Below are 17284 nucleotides of genomic sequence, written 5' to 3' on the forward strand. Positions count from 1 at the left end.
ACACATATCACCAGATTCGGAAACAGCTTCTTCCCCACTGTGTTAGTCTACTGAACAGACCTCATAATCTGAGCGGCCACTTCCGATTCTCCACTCTATCTCTGAACTGTTTATTATTCTCTGTTGTACTTGTGCATGGCTTGTGTGTATTCATGCATGCTATGATTTGACTGGACAGCACGCAAAATAGATTTCCACAACATTTTGGTGCACGTAACAATAATAAACCAATATCAACTGCCATATGGTAAGGATTCCAATGAAGTCCAATGAAACTGCATCTATCATAGGCTACCTACCATTCTCTCAGGAAGTTACACCAGTTCACAGTGCCTGATTTATTTCCAGATCCAATATGCAAGTTTCAATTGCTGAGAAGGCAGTAGTTAGCCTTATATGTTGAGTCCTGGCTTTGAACAAAGGTATATCTTTCGCTACCAACTCTAGCATCCTCACAACTCCCCAAACATCTATATTGAGTTTCTTCTTTCTTTTTCAACCCCTTAAACGATTTAGTTATTGCAGCATTTACAGGATATATTTTTTATTCAGGCAGAAATCTTCGGGATTTGAATAAGGTGAAAATAAAGAAGCATATAAATTAAACAACTTTGTTCAACCACTACTTCATAATTTGACCATCCTCATTTTTATGTATCTAAGAGAAATTAAAGAATATTTAAACTTGAGATTTGGGAATCATTGAACACTGTGCAGAAACCACAATATATTCAAATTTCATTCAGAACTGTTCAAATTTTTAAGAGCTGTTTTCTTATAGAACAAAATGTATCAGATAAATCTCAAAATAGATTTTAGAAAATTCTATAAGGTTTTGGCATGATTGGATTTGTTGCATTAGCTTGTTATTGATAGATTTTTCTTACAGGTCATCTTTGACTCACTGTCCATATTGTTATTTATTGTCTCCTCATCAACAGATTTACAGCTTCCAAGTCGTTTTCATTTATTCATTACTCAACCACTTCATTCTCATTTGTTGGTCTTTTATTATCCAACTTCACATTTATAACATGTGACACACTATGAATCAGGCTGAAAACTTGCACCAATAGAGACCCTCATGTTTATTTACACAGATGTATAAGACAGCTGACAATTGAATAACAATTGATATGCTTAGACTGTATGGATTGAATTTATTTTCCAACACTAATTACAGGGTAAACTACTTCTTCCTGAATTTTATGTTTACCTCCTCAATGGATACAAACACATTTCAGATTAGCCCTGTGATTCATTGGCACATTATATGTACACATACAAAGCAAGTGCCATGTAATGATTAATATCTAAAAACATAACCTTATCAATAAATCCATCCAACTCTCCTCAAGTGCTGCATATTGAGACCATCACTTGTTTTTCCAGTTGTAACTACAGCATGTGCAATAAGTTGAACAAAGAAAATCCAGTTCAATGATGAATTAATTAAACACCGTAGCCTTGTACCATTACAACACTGCCATCACTGCGCTGATGATTAAGAGTACACTGATGGGATGGTAATGGCTGGATTGAATTAGTCCTGGTAGTTGTGTAGAGGACATACAAGCCATTTTATACATTGCTGGGTAGACGCCAGATTTAATGGACGCAATATACAGCAGTTGAGGAGAGTTGGATGGATGTATTGATAAGGTTGTGTTTTAAGAATTAACCATCAAATGCCACTGACTTTGTGTGGCAGTGGAGTTGGAACAACTTGCCGAGAAGCATGGCTAGTTCAGGAGGACAATTCTATAGCACTGCAGTCACAGCCTTTTCTATATCCAGTGCTCAGTGATTTCTTTGTACCATGTGCAGAGGCTGGTTTCGGCCTTCCAGTGGCACAGTTAGTGCAGTTGCTGCCTTATAACAACCCGGGTCTGTCTGGAGTTTGCTCTATGACCGCATGAGTTTTCTCCAGGTTCTCCAATTCCCTCTCACATCCCAAAGATATATGCGTTATTAGGTTAATTGGCCACTGTAAACTGTCTCTCGTGTGTAGATAAGTGGTAGAATAAGAAGGGGGGGGGAGGGGGGTTGGAAAGGCTGATGGAAATATTGAGTAAATAAAATTAGGTTCATGTAGGATTAGCATAAATGGTATGGGCATAGTGGGCCAAAGGACTTGCTTCTGTGCTGAATGACTCTACGAATGCATCTATGATCGTGCCAATTTAGCACTTCCAACAGAAAATAGTTGCATGTTCTTAAGTTTTTTCCTCCTTTCCACTTCCGTGTTTGACCGTACTATAATTGATCTTGGGGATACAAATTGAGACTTATATACCTTTTCCCCAGACCTAATACCATCTTTAACTCAGTCACAACCTGACCCGCTTTTCGTATTGGAGTTTTGTGCCTTAAAGTGTTACTTGTAATGACAGTTAGTCAGGACTTATTTGTGGCTGTTTATTTTTCGAGGAAAAATCAAGATGTGAACAGTTGCTGGAATACTGGGTAAGGAACAAAATAAAATCAGAAAAGGCTGCAGATATTCATTGGGTCAGAACAGTTTTTTTAAACAAAGTAAGAACGTTCTATTAAAATAAGAGTAGAGCACAAATTTCACTGAAATAATGCTGAGTAGTTGGAAATACAAATATATCGAAAAGTAGTGTTATGTTTTCTAGAACAGATGAGGTTAAGGTGTGATTTCAAGGAGATGCTCAACATTAAGAAGGGCTGGGAGGGGGAAGATAACACAAGGAGCCAAGAAGGAACAGCAGATGCTGGTTTACAAAAAAAAACATGGTTGGCGATCCTGAATGGGATTTAGGTCCAACAGCTATACAAATCTGCAGTTTGTATCGTGCTTTTTCCATTGCTTTTAAAATATCCCAAAGCAATAAAGCACTTCTCAAATGTAGTTTGTTTCTGAGGAGGATAAACAGCTATAAAGCAAAAAAAGATTCTGAGATTGTGAAATGCATTGTCAGATTTTTATTTCTTAAGTATGAAAATTTTAATACTAAGGAACAGATAAAGAAGCTATTTGGAGGAAAGGTCAAGTCAAGTCAAGTCAATTTTATTTGTATAGCACATTTAAAAACAACCCACGTTGACCAAAGTGCTGTACATCTGATTAGGTACTAAGGAAAAAAATGAAACATAGTAGCACGCAAACAGTTCACAGCGCCTCCTCAATGAGCCCCAAACGCTAGGGAGTAGAAATAGGTTTTGAGCCTGGACTTAAAGGAGTCGATGGAGGGGGCAGTTCTGATGGGGAGAGGGATGCTGTTCCACAGTCTAGGAGCTGCAACCGCAAAAGCGCGGTCACCCCTGAGCTTAAACCTAGACCGCGGGATAGTGAGTAGCCCCAAGTCGGCCGACCTGAGGGACCTGGAGTTAGAGAGGGGGGTTAGAAGATTTTTGATATAGGGGGGGGAATGTCCATTTATGGCTTTATACGTGAATAGGAGGAGCTTGAAGTTGATTCTGTACCGTACAGGGAGCCAGTGGAGAGAGGCCAGAATCGGGGTGATGTGGTCCCTTTTACGGGTACCCGTCAGGAGTCTCGCTGCGGCGTTTTGGACCAGTTGCAGGCGGGACAGGGAAGATTGGCTGATCCCAGTGTATAGGGAGTTGCAGTAGTCTAGGCGGGAGGAAATGAAAGCGTGAATGATTTTTTCTGTGTCGTCGAATTGGAGGAAAGGTTTGATTTTAGCTATGGTTCGAAGTTGGAAGAAGCTGGCTTTTACCACAGCGTTGACTTGCTTATCAAATTTTAATGCAGAGTCAAATATCATGCCGAGGTTTTTGACATGCGGTTTGACTAGGCAGGATAGACTTCCAAGATTGCCTGTTATCGATTTGATGGAGTCGGGGGGGCCGAATAGGATGACCTCAGACTGGCTCTCATTTAATTGGAGGAAGTTCTGTGCCATCCAACATTTTATGTCCTCAAGGCAGTGTAAGAGGCTGTTTAAATTTGACTGGTTGTTGGGTTTCAGGGGGAGGTAAAGCTGAGTGTCATCGGCATAGCAGTGGAAAGAAATGCCGTGCCTTTGAATGATTTGGCCAAGGGGGAGCATGTATAGAGAGAAGAGAATGGGGCCTAGGGTGGAGCCTTGTGGAACTCCGCAGGAGAGGCTAGCTGGAGCAGAGGAATAACTGCCTATGTTGATGGCGAAACTCCTATCTTTGAGGTACGAAGCGAACCAGCTCAGGGCAGTGCCATCAATGCCAACCGCGTACCGGAGACGGTCAATAAGGATGGTGTGGTCCACTGTATCGAACGCTGCGCTGAGGTCGAGAAGGAGCAGGATTGCAGTCGCCGGTGTCGATGGCGAGAAGCAGGTCGTTGTGTACCTTCAACAAGGCAGACTGTGCTGTGGTAGGCTCTGAAACCTGACTGGAAACTTTCCAGGATGGTGTATTGGTGCAGGTAGGGCACTAATTGGTTTAGAATTAAAGAAATGGGTATTTAGGATCAGTATCCCTGCTCCTCGAAAGGCTGGCTGGGCTGAATACAGGTGCTATTCCAGACAAATGATGGAAATAAGACAAAAGCTGAACTGTCTCCTGGTCCTTTGCCATCCATCCTTGTTAACCCGTCCCACTACCATTAACTATCATTATGTCTGAAACAGGGTCTCGACCCAAAATGTCACCTATCCATTTTCTCCAGAGATGCTGCCTGACCCGCTGAGTTACTCCAACATTTTGTGTCTATCTTTGGTATAAGTCAGCATCTGCATTTCCTTTTTATTCCACTATCATTAACTCTGTGGAACAAAATATTTACCCTATATTTTCCAATATCATACTGGAAATTTCCTGTAGCTGTTTGATAACTACCTTTAAACTGCTTGATCAGGTTCCGATGGTTCTCAATTGCTTCTTTCAATATCATATCGGCTTCGTCAATTTTCCATCGCCATTCAGTCCCAACGGGATTGGTATGATGTCTGTAAAAACAGATGTGTGCAATGTCAGTCAGTTATAATAGTTTTAACCCAGGGAGGCCCAAAATAGTCCAGCTTATATAAATGATACAAAGATCCATACACAGTAAACAGAATCTGTATCACTATGCAACATACTTCTGAAAAGTATGGGATATTTGGCAATAGTTGCATTTAACATTGACTCCACACCAGCAAGGTTCAGCTCGTACATCAACGGATGATTTAGTTAACAAAACAATATGGTATAGCTACAGCAGCTCAGTCATTGTAACCCGATTTTTCACAATTAATCAAAAGAATATTGGTGTAGGAAAATAACTACAAATCGAAGGTATCACAAAATGCTGGAGTAACTCAGCAGGTCAGGCAGCATCTAGGAGAGAAGGAATGGGTGACGTTTCGGGTCGAGACCCTTCTTCAGACCTGGATGCTGCCTGACCTGCTGAGTTACTCCAGCATTTTGTGATACCTTCAAAAAGAATATTGGTGCTTCCCTTCAGTTGTCTTTTTACGTAACTGGATTTCTGAAAACACCACTTGCTCTTTCTCTTAGGTTGCAAAATGTGTTGAACAAAAGCCTTTCTTTAGTTGTTGGTCCTGCTTGACCCACTGAGTTCCTCCAGCACTTTGTGTTTTGCTCAAGATTCCAGCATCTGCAGTTTTGTTTATCTCCATGAGCGTGGCATTTATTGGTTTCAGGACTAAACCATTATCCAAGCCATGCTTAGCGTTCAGGACCTTCTCAATGCATGCAAATCAATTCTTTAAAGATTCCACAAAATGATCTTCATAATGACTTTTTGCAAGAACTGACTAATGTTGCGGGCTCAACGTAAAATTTCCTTTTCTCATGCTGGAGATAAACATTACATGACTAATGTGTCTAATTTGTTAGGAAGCCTGGCTTCCCATTACTGTGTAATTTGTTGAGCTTCCTAACAAATTAGACACATTAGTGATGTTTGACTCTGACACGAGAAAAGGCAATTTTACATTTAGCCCGCAACATTAGTTTAGGAAATTCAGTTAATTCGCACAACTTCTAATCAAGTAAAACTTAGAGAAATCAACCAAATTAGTATGTGCTTTTATCTGCTTCTTACCTCCAGCAGAAGACACATTTATTGGCACAGGCTAGACTGGGGGTTGTCTCCATACAACGATGACTCTCAATCCCATAGAACGTGTGTTTGTAACAGCCACCTCGACCTCGAAGCATGGACTGTGGAAACAAAGAAATGGATGCAGCAAATGTTACAAGTTAAGGCCTTTATTCCACACATGCATTTAAACATTAAAATATGCAAATACAACACTTATACACCCGACTGACTGAGTTTTGGCGGTGATTCTACTGACATTCCTATGTTTAAATGGCCTAGGTAGTAGCTCTAAGATCTCACTGATTTCACAAGATTTTAGAGTTTAAATCTATGAATTACGAAGCAAAGATAATTATTGAATTATTTTAGTTTAGCCCAGTAAATATTTCCAAGTTTTTGCAGAGTTACTCCAGCATTTCTTGTGTCTACGTCCAAGTTTTTTATATCCTTTAAGTTAACTTTTACAAATATATATTTTCATTTTCATTCTCCCTGAATGTCAAGAAATATTTCAAGTCATTTGTATATCTCACGAGCCCCTGCCTTGGTACTGTAGGGAGCAGGGTCTTTGAACTTTGCCACCTGTGGCACAGACCACTTTGCTCAGCACCTAGGCTGCTGAAGGCCAGTGAGAACAATGTTGTACGACCAGACAAGGTGTGTGCAGTGATGAGCAGGCCAACAGCAGCGATTTTAAAAAGCAGGGTGGTCCAGCATGATCAGGCCTAACTTCATGAAGCAGGTAGATTCTTGATTAGTACAAGTGTCAGGGGTTATGGGGAGAAGGTAGGAGAATGGGGTTGAGAGGGAAAGACAGATCAGCCATGATTGAATGGCAGAGTATACTTGATGGGCCAAATGGCCTAATTCTGCACCTATAACTTATGAACTTATGGGAGGTATAATATATAACGCATATAAAGTATGGTGCAGGAGCAGATGGACGAATCTTCAAATTCAGACACTGATTTGACAAATAAAGTATGAGAAAGTTAGGGCTTAAAGTTTGCATGGGGAATTATGTCATTACATGTGATAAACAAATCATTAATTCCACTGGAAAACCGAAAGGTAATTCGGTTACAATGTGCTCAGGAGCATTTGTTACTAGGCACCTTTACTGAGATTCAATCATGTTGCTTAAATCACTGCAGCAGAATCAAGCAGAAACTTCACTGGTAATCCCAGTCTCCTGCTGTGATCTCAGTCGTATGGGTTTTGTTTAATTTAATGACAACCACCACACCCTCCCTCTCACTGCTAGTTGTACCAACTGCCACAGCCCTCCAGAATCTCAACACTTTAGCAAATGTCCTCATCAGAACTTAACTCTCTCCCTCCCCCAAGCCTCAATACTCTTATTTGCCTCTCCTGGTCTCAATCCACAGGGAAGAAAAGGTTGGGGTTTTTTAATCCCTTTCCTTCCCTCCCCTCTTCCCTGCGCCCCACCTGGACTTGCATCGATTTCTCCCTTCACCCCTCATCTTCCACCTATCTTTCTTCTTTTGGCTTCACAAATTCATAACTCTTCAATACTTATCGCCCATGCTTTGTCTTGTTATCTCCGGCCTTTGTCCAACCATCTGCCTATCAAAAAAAAACTTTCTCTGTATCCACCTATCACTCAGCAGGTTATGTCCTACCCCTCCTCTCTTCTGGCTTTCTCCCACCACTCTCACCACAATCAGTATGAAGAAGGGTTCCGATACCAATACAACATTAAGGCCCACTGCTAATTCTGCCATGGACGTGTTCTAATTGTGCTTTTACACAAATGGCAATGGCTTGTGTTTTTTTTTTGCAAAGTCTTTTTCTTTTTGTTGGCTTGAATACCTTATGTGTATTTTATGTTTTTATTCCTTGTCTTTGTCTGTGTGGCTGCAAACTATTGTAACCAAGATTTTCATTGTAGCAATAACCCGTCGTACTTGTGCATATGATAATAAATACTTGACTGATTTTGCTCAATAATAGTGAAAATGCTAAAAAAATATTTGATGGAAATAGTTATAGTTTTAAATGTTTTCATCTTTATGATTATTAAATTTTTTGATTCAACATTCATGAAAACACACATGCAAATACTGTTTGATTCCAATTAATCATTTACTTTGCAAAATGTTGCTGATTACAAAATACCGTGTTGAATAAATAAAGGTGCATTTTAAGGCTCAGTACAGTCCACAACCAGTGATATCTTTCTCTGCGCCTGTGGCAAGCAGCTTATTATTGACTGCACTCTTTAAATGTTCTTTCAACACATTTTGTTTCTAACAAAATAAAGTCATTCTTGCGGAGCGATTTCATACAAGCTACATGAAGAAAGCATTAAAAGATTTAGGAATATAAATTTGTCAGCTACCTTGGTCCATCTGCAGAGCTTCACACCTGAGTGACTTCCTATCAGGCGGTATCCTGGAAAATAACATTATTCACTCCATTACTTTTCAATAACAGGTTTCAATAAACTGGTCATAGGTCCAAACTACTGGCATTTCTATCATTTCTCACTTCAAGAAATTATTTGTACGATCTCTCCCTCCTAGGCCATCAACAGAATAAAAGGATGTACGTTTATAAAGGAGCAGAGGAGGGCTTTCCTTAGCCAGAGGGCGGTGAATATGTGGAATGCATTGCCACAGACAGCTGTGGAGGCCAGGTCTATGGGTATTTTTAAAGCTGCGATTGACAGGTTCTTGATTAGTAAGGGCGTGAAAGGTTATGGGGAGAAGACAGGAGAATGGTGTTGAGAGCGAAAGATAGATCAGCCACGACTGAACGGCGGTGTAGACTCAATGGGCCAAATGACCCAATTCTACTCCAATGTCTTATTAAAGTGAATAAAGAATTCCAATTGTTTGAACTTGGTGGGCCAAAGGGCCTGTTTCCAAACTGCATCTTTCAATCAATTAATCAATCAAAACAATGAAAATATGTCACTATGTGAGCTACAAGGTAAAGCTATGTGGGCAATGTTTACATCCTATATAATTTACTCCATCATCAAATACAATGCGAACAAATAATGTTAAACATAATTATCTTGATCAAGATCTAAATTTTACAGCTGGCATTCAGTTACCAACATATCATTTGTGACTAATATAGCTGCTTCACAGAACCACTCTAAAAGGAATTAGACCCAAGGGTCACGATGCTCATTTATATTGTTTTTATTTAAAATCCAATGAATAAAACCAGCTTGTTACACAAAAGAAATCCTTTCACAATCTTTGAACAAGAATACCCTTGCGGGGACTGTGCGGGTCAGTCGGGGACGAGCTGTCTGTCCGTGGGCGTGGGGAAGAGAGTGGAAGTTTTGTTGCCTCCATCACAGTGAGGGGGAGTTTGGAGTCACTGTGATGGACGTTTGTGTTGGGGTTATGTGTCTTGTGTTCTTTTTTGTGTATGACTGCTATGTAGTTTCGTTCGGTACCTTGGTACCGAATGACAAATAAAGCTCTGTTGAACTGTTGTTGAACTGTTGAACTTGCTTACAAATTGTGTTGAAATGAAGAGGCAGAGGTAAAGATATTAGAAACTATTGATAACCAGCCTACAACCTATTTCTATTGTATCCACATTGATATCATAAACCTCCCAGTCTTTTATTAATGCTACAAGTATAATCGCTAATTGAACTCAGCACAACGCACCTATGTTGACAAAGATCGCCTTTAGTTAGCCCCAGTTGTGCAGATTCTACAGGTTAAAACCACTTAGCATAATGAGTTCTTCAAACTAACCAAGATATGTTTAAAAAGTAGAAAGAAGGACCACAGATGCTAGTTTACAAAAAAGAGACACAAAGTGCTGGAATAACGCAGAGGGTCAGGCAGCATCTCTGGTGAAATAGGATAGGTGACATTTCGGGTCGGGGCCTTCTTCAGACTGATTCCGACTATCCATGTTCTCCAGAGATGCTGCCTGACTTGCTGTTACTCCAGCACTTTGTATCTTTTCATGATATGTTTACACAGATGACTGACATTTGACACAATAAGTTCTCAAAACCAACAAAATAATTCTATTGTATTGTATTTGATTATAACAATGGGGTTATCTCTTTATTGGAGGAATGAAAAGCAGATAAGATGCTTTTAATCTGCAAGAGTAACTCTGTGTTTCCAGATGCCTGTCAATTTATTACACCATAATTTAGACACAAGGAACTGCAGATACTGGTTTACAACAACAAAAAAGTGCTGGAGTAACTCAGCATGTCAAATAACATCCCTGACACATATAGGTGACATTTCAGGTCTGGCCCATTCTTCAGATTAATTTACTGGGGTGGAGGGGAAAGGGGGAGAGAGGGGAATAAAGCTGAGAAGAGGTCCATAAAGTGATAGGTGAATACGGGGGGGGGGATTGCCTGATGGGTGAACAAAGGCCAGAGGTGAAAATAAACCAAAATGATACAAGATAAGCAGAGGAGTAAATTGTGAAGCCAGAGGAAGTGATATGGATAGAAAGGGATGGGGAGGGAAGGAAAATGGGAGAAGAAGTGCACATCTGAGTGGGGCACAGAGAAGAGGGGCAAAATAATAGATGTTACATCTCAAGTGGTTGCAGGAGAAATGCCAGGGGAAGGGGCACCTTAGGTGGGAAAGGAAGAGTGAAGCAAGGAGTTGTGGAGAGATTGGTATCTACGGGAGGTGGAAAGAGGTGGGGACAGGAAGATGTGACTGGTGGTGGGATTATGTTGAAAGTAGCGGAAATGTTGAAGAATGCGATGTTAGATGCGGGGGCTGGTGGGGTGAAAAGTGAAGACCTGGGTATCTCAATCCTTGTTCTGTCTGGAGGGAGGAGGAGCGAGAGCAGAGATGCGGGACACAGAGGACATGTGGGTGAGGCCTCCATCCTCAACAGCCAGAGGGTCTACCATGTTTAATGAATGAAAGGACATCTTGGATGTCGTAGAGTGGAAAGCCCCATCTTGGGTGTAGATGTGGTGGAGATGAGCAGTATGAACATTGAATTCCCTAACTTCAAGTAATACCCTCCCTATACCTCCTTCTCATAATCATAATCGTTTTTCATAAGCAACAGAGTTAACGTAGTTAAAATTTATGGTGGTACAGTATCTGCAGCTTCTTGCACTGAGACAAACTAGCTGCCTTTAATATAATAGCCAACAAGTGAGAAAGATTTATTTTAAATTTTACACATGCAAGGTGGGCAATATACGTAAGGACTCAAGCAGAAGACCATTCGCCTTGTTAAACATATTTAAGGGAATTGTGAAACAGGCAAAAGTTTTTTTGTGTAATATAGTAATAGAATGAAATGTACGTTACTGAGCCCTTGGGACCCAATGTTTCCTTTCACAGACTTGGTTTGAATTTTCAGCATTTGCAGATTTTCCTCATATTTGAGTAAATTTAGTGGCAAGTTTGACTTATTATTTTCTAATATATTTGTGTTTTAAATGTCGCTTTTATTTGCACATTGTACTTGGAGGTGAAAACGCATCAGTAGCTTGTCAGGAACTGATTGCATACTTGCGGAGATTGATGGTTTGTCCAATAGGTTGTATTTTCACTAAATGTCTCTTTTTCTGAAGATATTTATGATCTGTTTCTTTATACAATTAGAGGTTTTTGATTAGAACTTTAAAACCAATTATCATAGATCATTTAACTGGTGGATTTTAATCAACATAACAATAGGGCTAATTGGCATGCTTTGCCCACCAGACATTTCCCATATCCTACGGATAACTGACAGGCAAAACATTTAATTAGATAGAGAGATGTGGAAATTTATTTTGCAAACGGAAGGAAATCAGGGGCAAGCAGCAGGTAAGCTTAGTGCTGGATGAACACACATGCCACTACAGATGCTGGAATCTTGAGCAAAACACAAAGTGCTGAAGGAATTCAGCAGCTCAGGCAGCATCTGGGGAGGGAATAAATAGGTGATATTTTGCATTTTCTGACTGATTGGGGTATGGGGGAGGAGAAAACTGAAAAAGACACAAAGTCTGATCACAGAGATACAGGTGAGGGGGAGGGGTTGATTGGCAGATGCGTGGAGTATGTGACAAAGGCTAGAAGTGAAAAGGAGACAGAAGGGTGTAGATAAGGAGAGGTGGGAAGGTGTCCTCTCATTGAAGGGTCCTTACATACTGTACTTCATATCAGTGGATTTTGAGAGCTAGCCACAAGGAAGAGAGGCGGAGGATGAAGAAACAATGAACAAAAATGTCAAGACAAACAAGGGAAAACCAGCACTCGGCCATAATGTTGAACAGATGTTTGATGTTATAGGAACCAACAGCAACTTTGGCATCCACAACGCTGGAAAAGATCCTGCAGTCCATGAGCCCAATTTCAAAGTATCCCTCAACACCCAATTATCTAAACGTTCCTCAGATATTTCTACCACATTAGCTGCTCCACTGCTTCCTGGATGTCCATTCCATAGATTTACTTCAAGCTGCATTAAGTAGTTAAAATCTTCCTTTACCTTAAGTTTAAAGTACGCAGTGTAGAGATTGGCATCTGTACTCTAATACTGAGAACTTCATGCTGGACCATGGCATTTTTCATTGAATGTTAAAAAAGAAAACAATTGCCTTTAAAATGATAAATCAGTCCGAAGAAGGGTCTTGACCTGAAACGTCACCCATTCCTTCTCTCCAGAGATGCTGCCTGCCCCGCAGTTACTCCAACATTCTGTGTCTATCATCCATATAAATGAATATTCCCTCTATTTCATCTTTAAACCAGTAATGTACAGGAGATATCATAGTATTAGATAACCATCTGAGTCTATGCATCCCAGCATAAGACACACAGCACTCATCCAAATAGTTATCCAGCTTCCTTCTGAATATATTAAACATCAGAACCACAAAATCTATTCCTGATCTCTAATCACATCTAAAATTGTGAAACTGTTCAAAATAAGTTGGATTTTCAGCTCAGCTACACAGTATACGTATGGATCAGGCTTTTAAAAATTCCCTGTCGCACACCCTTAATCTTTTCTGTAATCATAATATATTTAATCTTACTCCTATTAACAAATTATTGAAAGGTCACTGCACACAGATTTAAAGTAAAAAGCACAGTAATTTGCAAGGCTACAAGGAAACAAATGGGAGAATGGGAATTAATAAGTTACTGAGAGCTAGCACTGACTGATGGCCCTAAGGGTCTCCTTTGATCCCATTATAACTATGATTCCATCTGTATCTCTGCAAGTCCCTGACTTGGAACCCGTCACTGGAATCATTGTACTACGTTTAAAAAAAAATTCTCAACACTCAATTTTCTTTTCAAGGTAACATTAGCCTGTTCCAATGGAGCATCGCTCATGATTTATCAAAATTATAACAGCAGTTTGTTTTAGACTCAAGATGCCCTTGAAATTAAACCTAGTATTTATGCAACTTTGTTGATAACAGCTTCACACTGACTGGAAACATTTAGTGAAGGATGAATAATCACACAGCAATAGATTAGTGAACCTTAACAACCTTTCAGAAGATGGAACTTAATGATATTTTTAATGGCAAAAATACAAAGGAAATAAAAATCAATCTTTGTGAAATGCAGAAGAAAATACTGTACATTCTAAAGGATTGATTGCAAGTCTCGAAAGGAATACATTATAAAACAACATTAAACAGCTGTTAGCAGATTGTGATATTTTAGAATTCACAAACATGCAAAATGTTCTGGTAGAAGTAAAAAATATCTCAGTAGCAATGATCGGTTCCAGGTGTGCTTTCAATCAAGCGAGCAACTATCATAACTCATTTGTTCTTGTATCAATCTCAACTCATTTTAATTCATAATCACACGAGAGATAAACAGCTCAAAGATGCTGCAAAGCCAGGCCGATGTGAAAATGTCATTTATTTCCATAATTAGCAAGGTTGAGAGGTCAGTGCATGTACTCTCACTGTGAATTTATACTTTTGATGATTTTTTGTCATCATGAGGGATGTCAGTGCCAGAAAATGAAACACATTAATCACTGTCAGATACAGTATGGGGCTTGATGCTAAATGCTTTATTTTATTGTGCCATAATCTGAACAATTTAACATGATACCTTCTAGATAAGAACTTCCAAATAATTTAAAATTATTAAGGGAAATTAGTAATTTATTACAGAGCTGCTTGAAAGGTCTTTACTTAGATATTAGGCGAGACAACAGATTGGGTACTGTGGCTTTGGCCCCTTTCATCAAATTGCATGTCTTCTCTGCCCTCCACAGACACTGCGTCTGACCCCAGCCCCAAACCCTGTCATGTTTTCAGCATTCTCCCCTCCCAACCTCCCCCTCTACAATGCTGAATGATCTGTCCTCAGCAGAGGCCTTCTCTTTGTACCCCTGTGCCAACACTCAACGTGTTCTGATCCAGCCAAGACGTCGAGCTCTTCTTCCATCACTTCCGCCACCATGCCTATTTTTCAGCCAAGGAATCCTCACCTCCGAATGACGACCCCTTCTCCTGTCTCCAACATTCCTCCTCCGCCTGGGCTCCCCTTGCTGGCCTTCTACTCCCTTTTGACCCTTTCATCTCCAATTGGTGCCATGACATCAACCATCTCAAATTTTCCACTCCCCTCACCCACTACAATCCCACCCCCTCCAAACGTGCAGCGGTCTGCTCACTCAACACCAACACTAATATTGCCGTCAAACCCGTTGACAAGGGAGATGCCATTATAGTCTGGCAGACCTATGTGCTGAGGCCAGGCCAGGAACTCTTGGGACACCTCCTCATATATGCCCCATGACCCCACTGATGAACACCAGGCCACCATCAGTTATCCCATATTCTCAATGACTCAATGACTCCGTCTCTGCTGCATCTGCTCCTAAGGTGAGGTTTTCCACCATGGCTCCCACCTCCCCCACCCTCACCCCCACCCTCTCTCCCTGCTGTTTTAAATGGAGCCCTCACATGTGAAAATATCACAGATGAAAGCTGACAACTTAACTTTTCTGATCTTGAAGACTGTCTTTTGCAGCAGATCTACTGATAGAGATCAAGAAATGTTGTTTAAATAATTAAGTCAGAAACCAGACAATAATGGATAATAGTAAAAGAAAATGTTTAAAGCACGATAGAAGATTGACAATGCCAAATCTTTACATGCATTGTGTACCACATGTTGAAAACTAAATTATGAGAATTATTACTAATCAGTGTCTAAAAAATATCTGATGAATAATGCTGCTTGGAAACTCTAGGTTATACTTTATCATTGTCCTTCTGAGCTTTTAGTTACTATTGATCAACTTGGGGACTTAGTTTTTCAAGGACAAGACAAGTTGCAGAAAATGTGACAATTTTTTTCATCATTCTACTCAGACGGCAGGAGAAAAGCAGCACAATAAATAAGCTGTTCATTGATTTAAAAGGGAACATTTGTTGATATGACATTACAACAATTGCATTTAAGAATAGATTTCTGCCAAACCTATAAATAATAAAGCTCAATACACTTTCTTTTCCTCAATTTAATCTTTCCTCCTGAAGCCATCTCTTGAAAACTTACCCTTTATTCTTTGATATTGAGGCAAAGCGTTTGATAATGAAAACTGTTACAGCTAACCCAAAAATGTCTCCATTTCATATTTGTATACTGAGACTTACTTGAAAACTGAAAAATCTGTCATTCTTATTTTGTTCTTGTTTATTTCTGCAGAAAGCAGAACTCCTGCTGTTCCACATATTTTCCAACAATAAATGCATCAAGTCAAGTCAAATTTATTTATCACATACACATACACGATGTGCAGTGAAATGAAAGTGGCAATGCCTGCGGGTTGTGCACAAAAAGAAATGATGTATTTACAATGTGACCTGTTGGGAGATCGTATTGCATGACATTTTAAAATGGCATATAGATCTTGTTTTTGTTCCAATAGAAATAAAATTGTATATATTACAGTTTGAGAAAATATGTCCAAAGTCAGGAAAACCTGTGGTGGGTACAGATATAAACATTCCTGCAGCGGATTCCCAGGTTACGTAAGACCTGATTTAGGAAAATCTTACTTTACCCAAATTTTCTCAGACTTCTCTCAGTTATAGTATTTTATCAGCATAATATAGAAATTAGGCATAGAAAAAGCCAATCCCTTCTCCAAATTCTCCTTCAGGTAAGATCAAACATTATGACCCTCACCCACCTCTCCTTAGTACACAGTTTATGTTATTAAACTGCCGATAGCTTTCTGGCTGTTAAGCAGATCAGCTCCCACTGTCACTCCACCTGGACTGCATTTAGACAAACACTTGCACCTGCAACTCCGATCACCTACAGTGACCATCCCTGGTTTACTCTTTACAAATCAGTGCCCAAAGGCTAAAAATGTCATGTTACAATTTGGGGGGAAATTGTTTGTTTCCAACTTACTGAAAATTCAGCTTGTGGATATTTCCCAGCAATGTAACCCTTACATAATCTAGTGATTTATTGTATTTGTACTTCCATCTTAAGTTTTAGTTTAGTTTAGAGATACAGCATGGAAACCAAGTCCACGCTGACTTTCAATCACCCATTCACATTACTTCTACGTTATTCCACTTTCTCATCCATTCCCTACACACTAGCGGCAATATTACAGAAGCCAATTAACACAAAAACCTGCATGTCTTTGGGTAGTGGGAAGAAACCAGAGCACCCAGAGGAAACCCATGCAATCACAAGGAGAACATGCAAACTTTACTCAGACACCACCGGAGGTCAGGACCAAACCCAGGTCTCTGGTGCTGTGAGGCAGCAGCTCCATATGCTGCACCACCTTGCCACCAAAAGAGGTCATGCAAATCTTGATAAATGGTGAGCAATTGCAGCACTTGGTGAAACCCAAACAAATGCATCCATGAGCAGGTTGTTGGCAAGAACATCTAAAGTAATGGTACTTTGTATTACTTCCATCTCTTTGCTATTGGGGTGACAGCAATCTGAATGGGTAGAACCAGCTTGTTAGTTTTTGTCCTGCATTTTAGACATACCAGAGAACTTTTCAAAAAACAGTGCTTAAATGTCTATTTTAACTGTCTAGACAGCTACCACGGTGAGAATCGAACCCAGGTCTCCGGAGCAGGCGGCAGGTGTCTGAAGCCTCTCAGAAGATCTTCCAGCTGCGCAACTGTGGAAAGTGGAAATCTGCACCACTGAAGATAAGTGGGATGTTCTCTGAGAAACATCCAGTGTCTAGTTCTATTCATTCCTCAGGTCATGAAAGGAGTTTGCCCCTATGATACTAGAAACACACATAGAGATCAAC

The 17284-nt window shown here is 40.0% G+C and overlaps 1 protein-coding gene across 1 annotated transcript in view; it reads right to left on the reverse strand.

Annotated features, from left to right (window-relative positions):
* The window catches only part of tyw1 (tRNA-yW synthesizing protein 1 homolog (S. cerevisiae)), a 119002-nt gene that overhangs the window by 73771 nt on the left and 27947 nt on the right, over positions 1–17284 (reverse strand). Inside the window, exons 9-11 of the mRNA XM_078422461.1 lie at positions 8382–8434; positions 6020–6138; positions 4807–4916 (exon numbers count right to left, since the gene is read on the reverse strand). Of these exons, the coding sequence (XP_078278587.1) occupies positions 4807–4916; positions 6020–6138; positions 8382–8434 (282 nt within the window). The remainder of the gene's footprint in view (positions 1–4806; positions 4917–6019; positions 6139–8381; positions 8435–17284) is intronic.

This window comes from Rhinoraja longicauda, chromosome 26 (genome assembly GCF_053455715.1).
Source record: "Rhinoraja longicauda isolate Sanriku21f chromosome 26, sRhiLon1.1, whole genome shotgun sequence".
Lineage (NCBI taxonomy): Eukaryota > Metazoa > Chordata > Chondrichthyes > Rajiformes > Arhynchobatidae > Rhinoraja > Rhinoraja longicauda.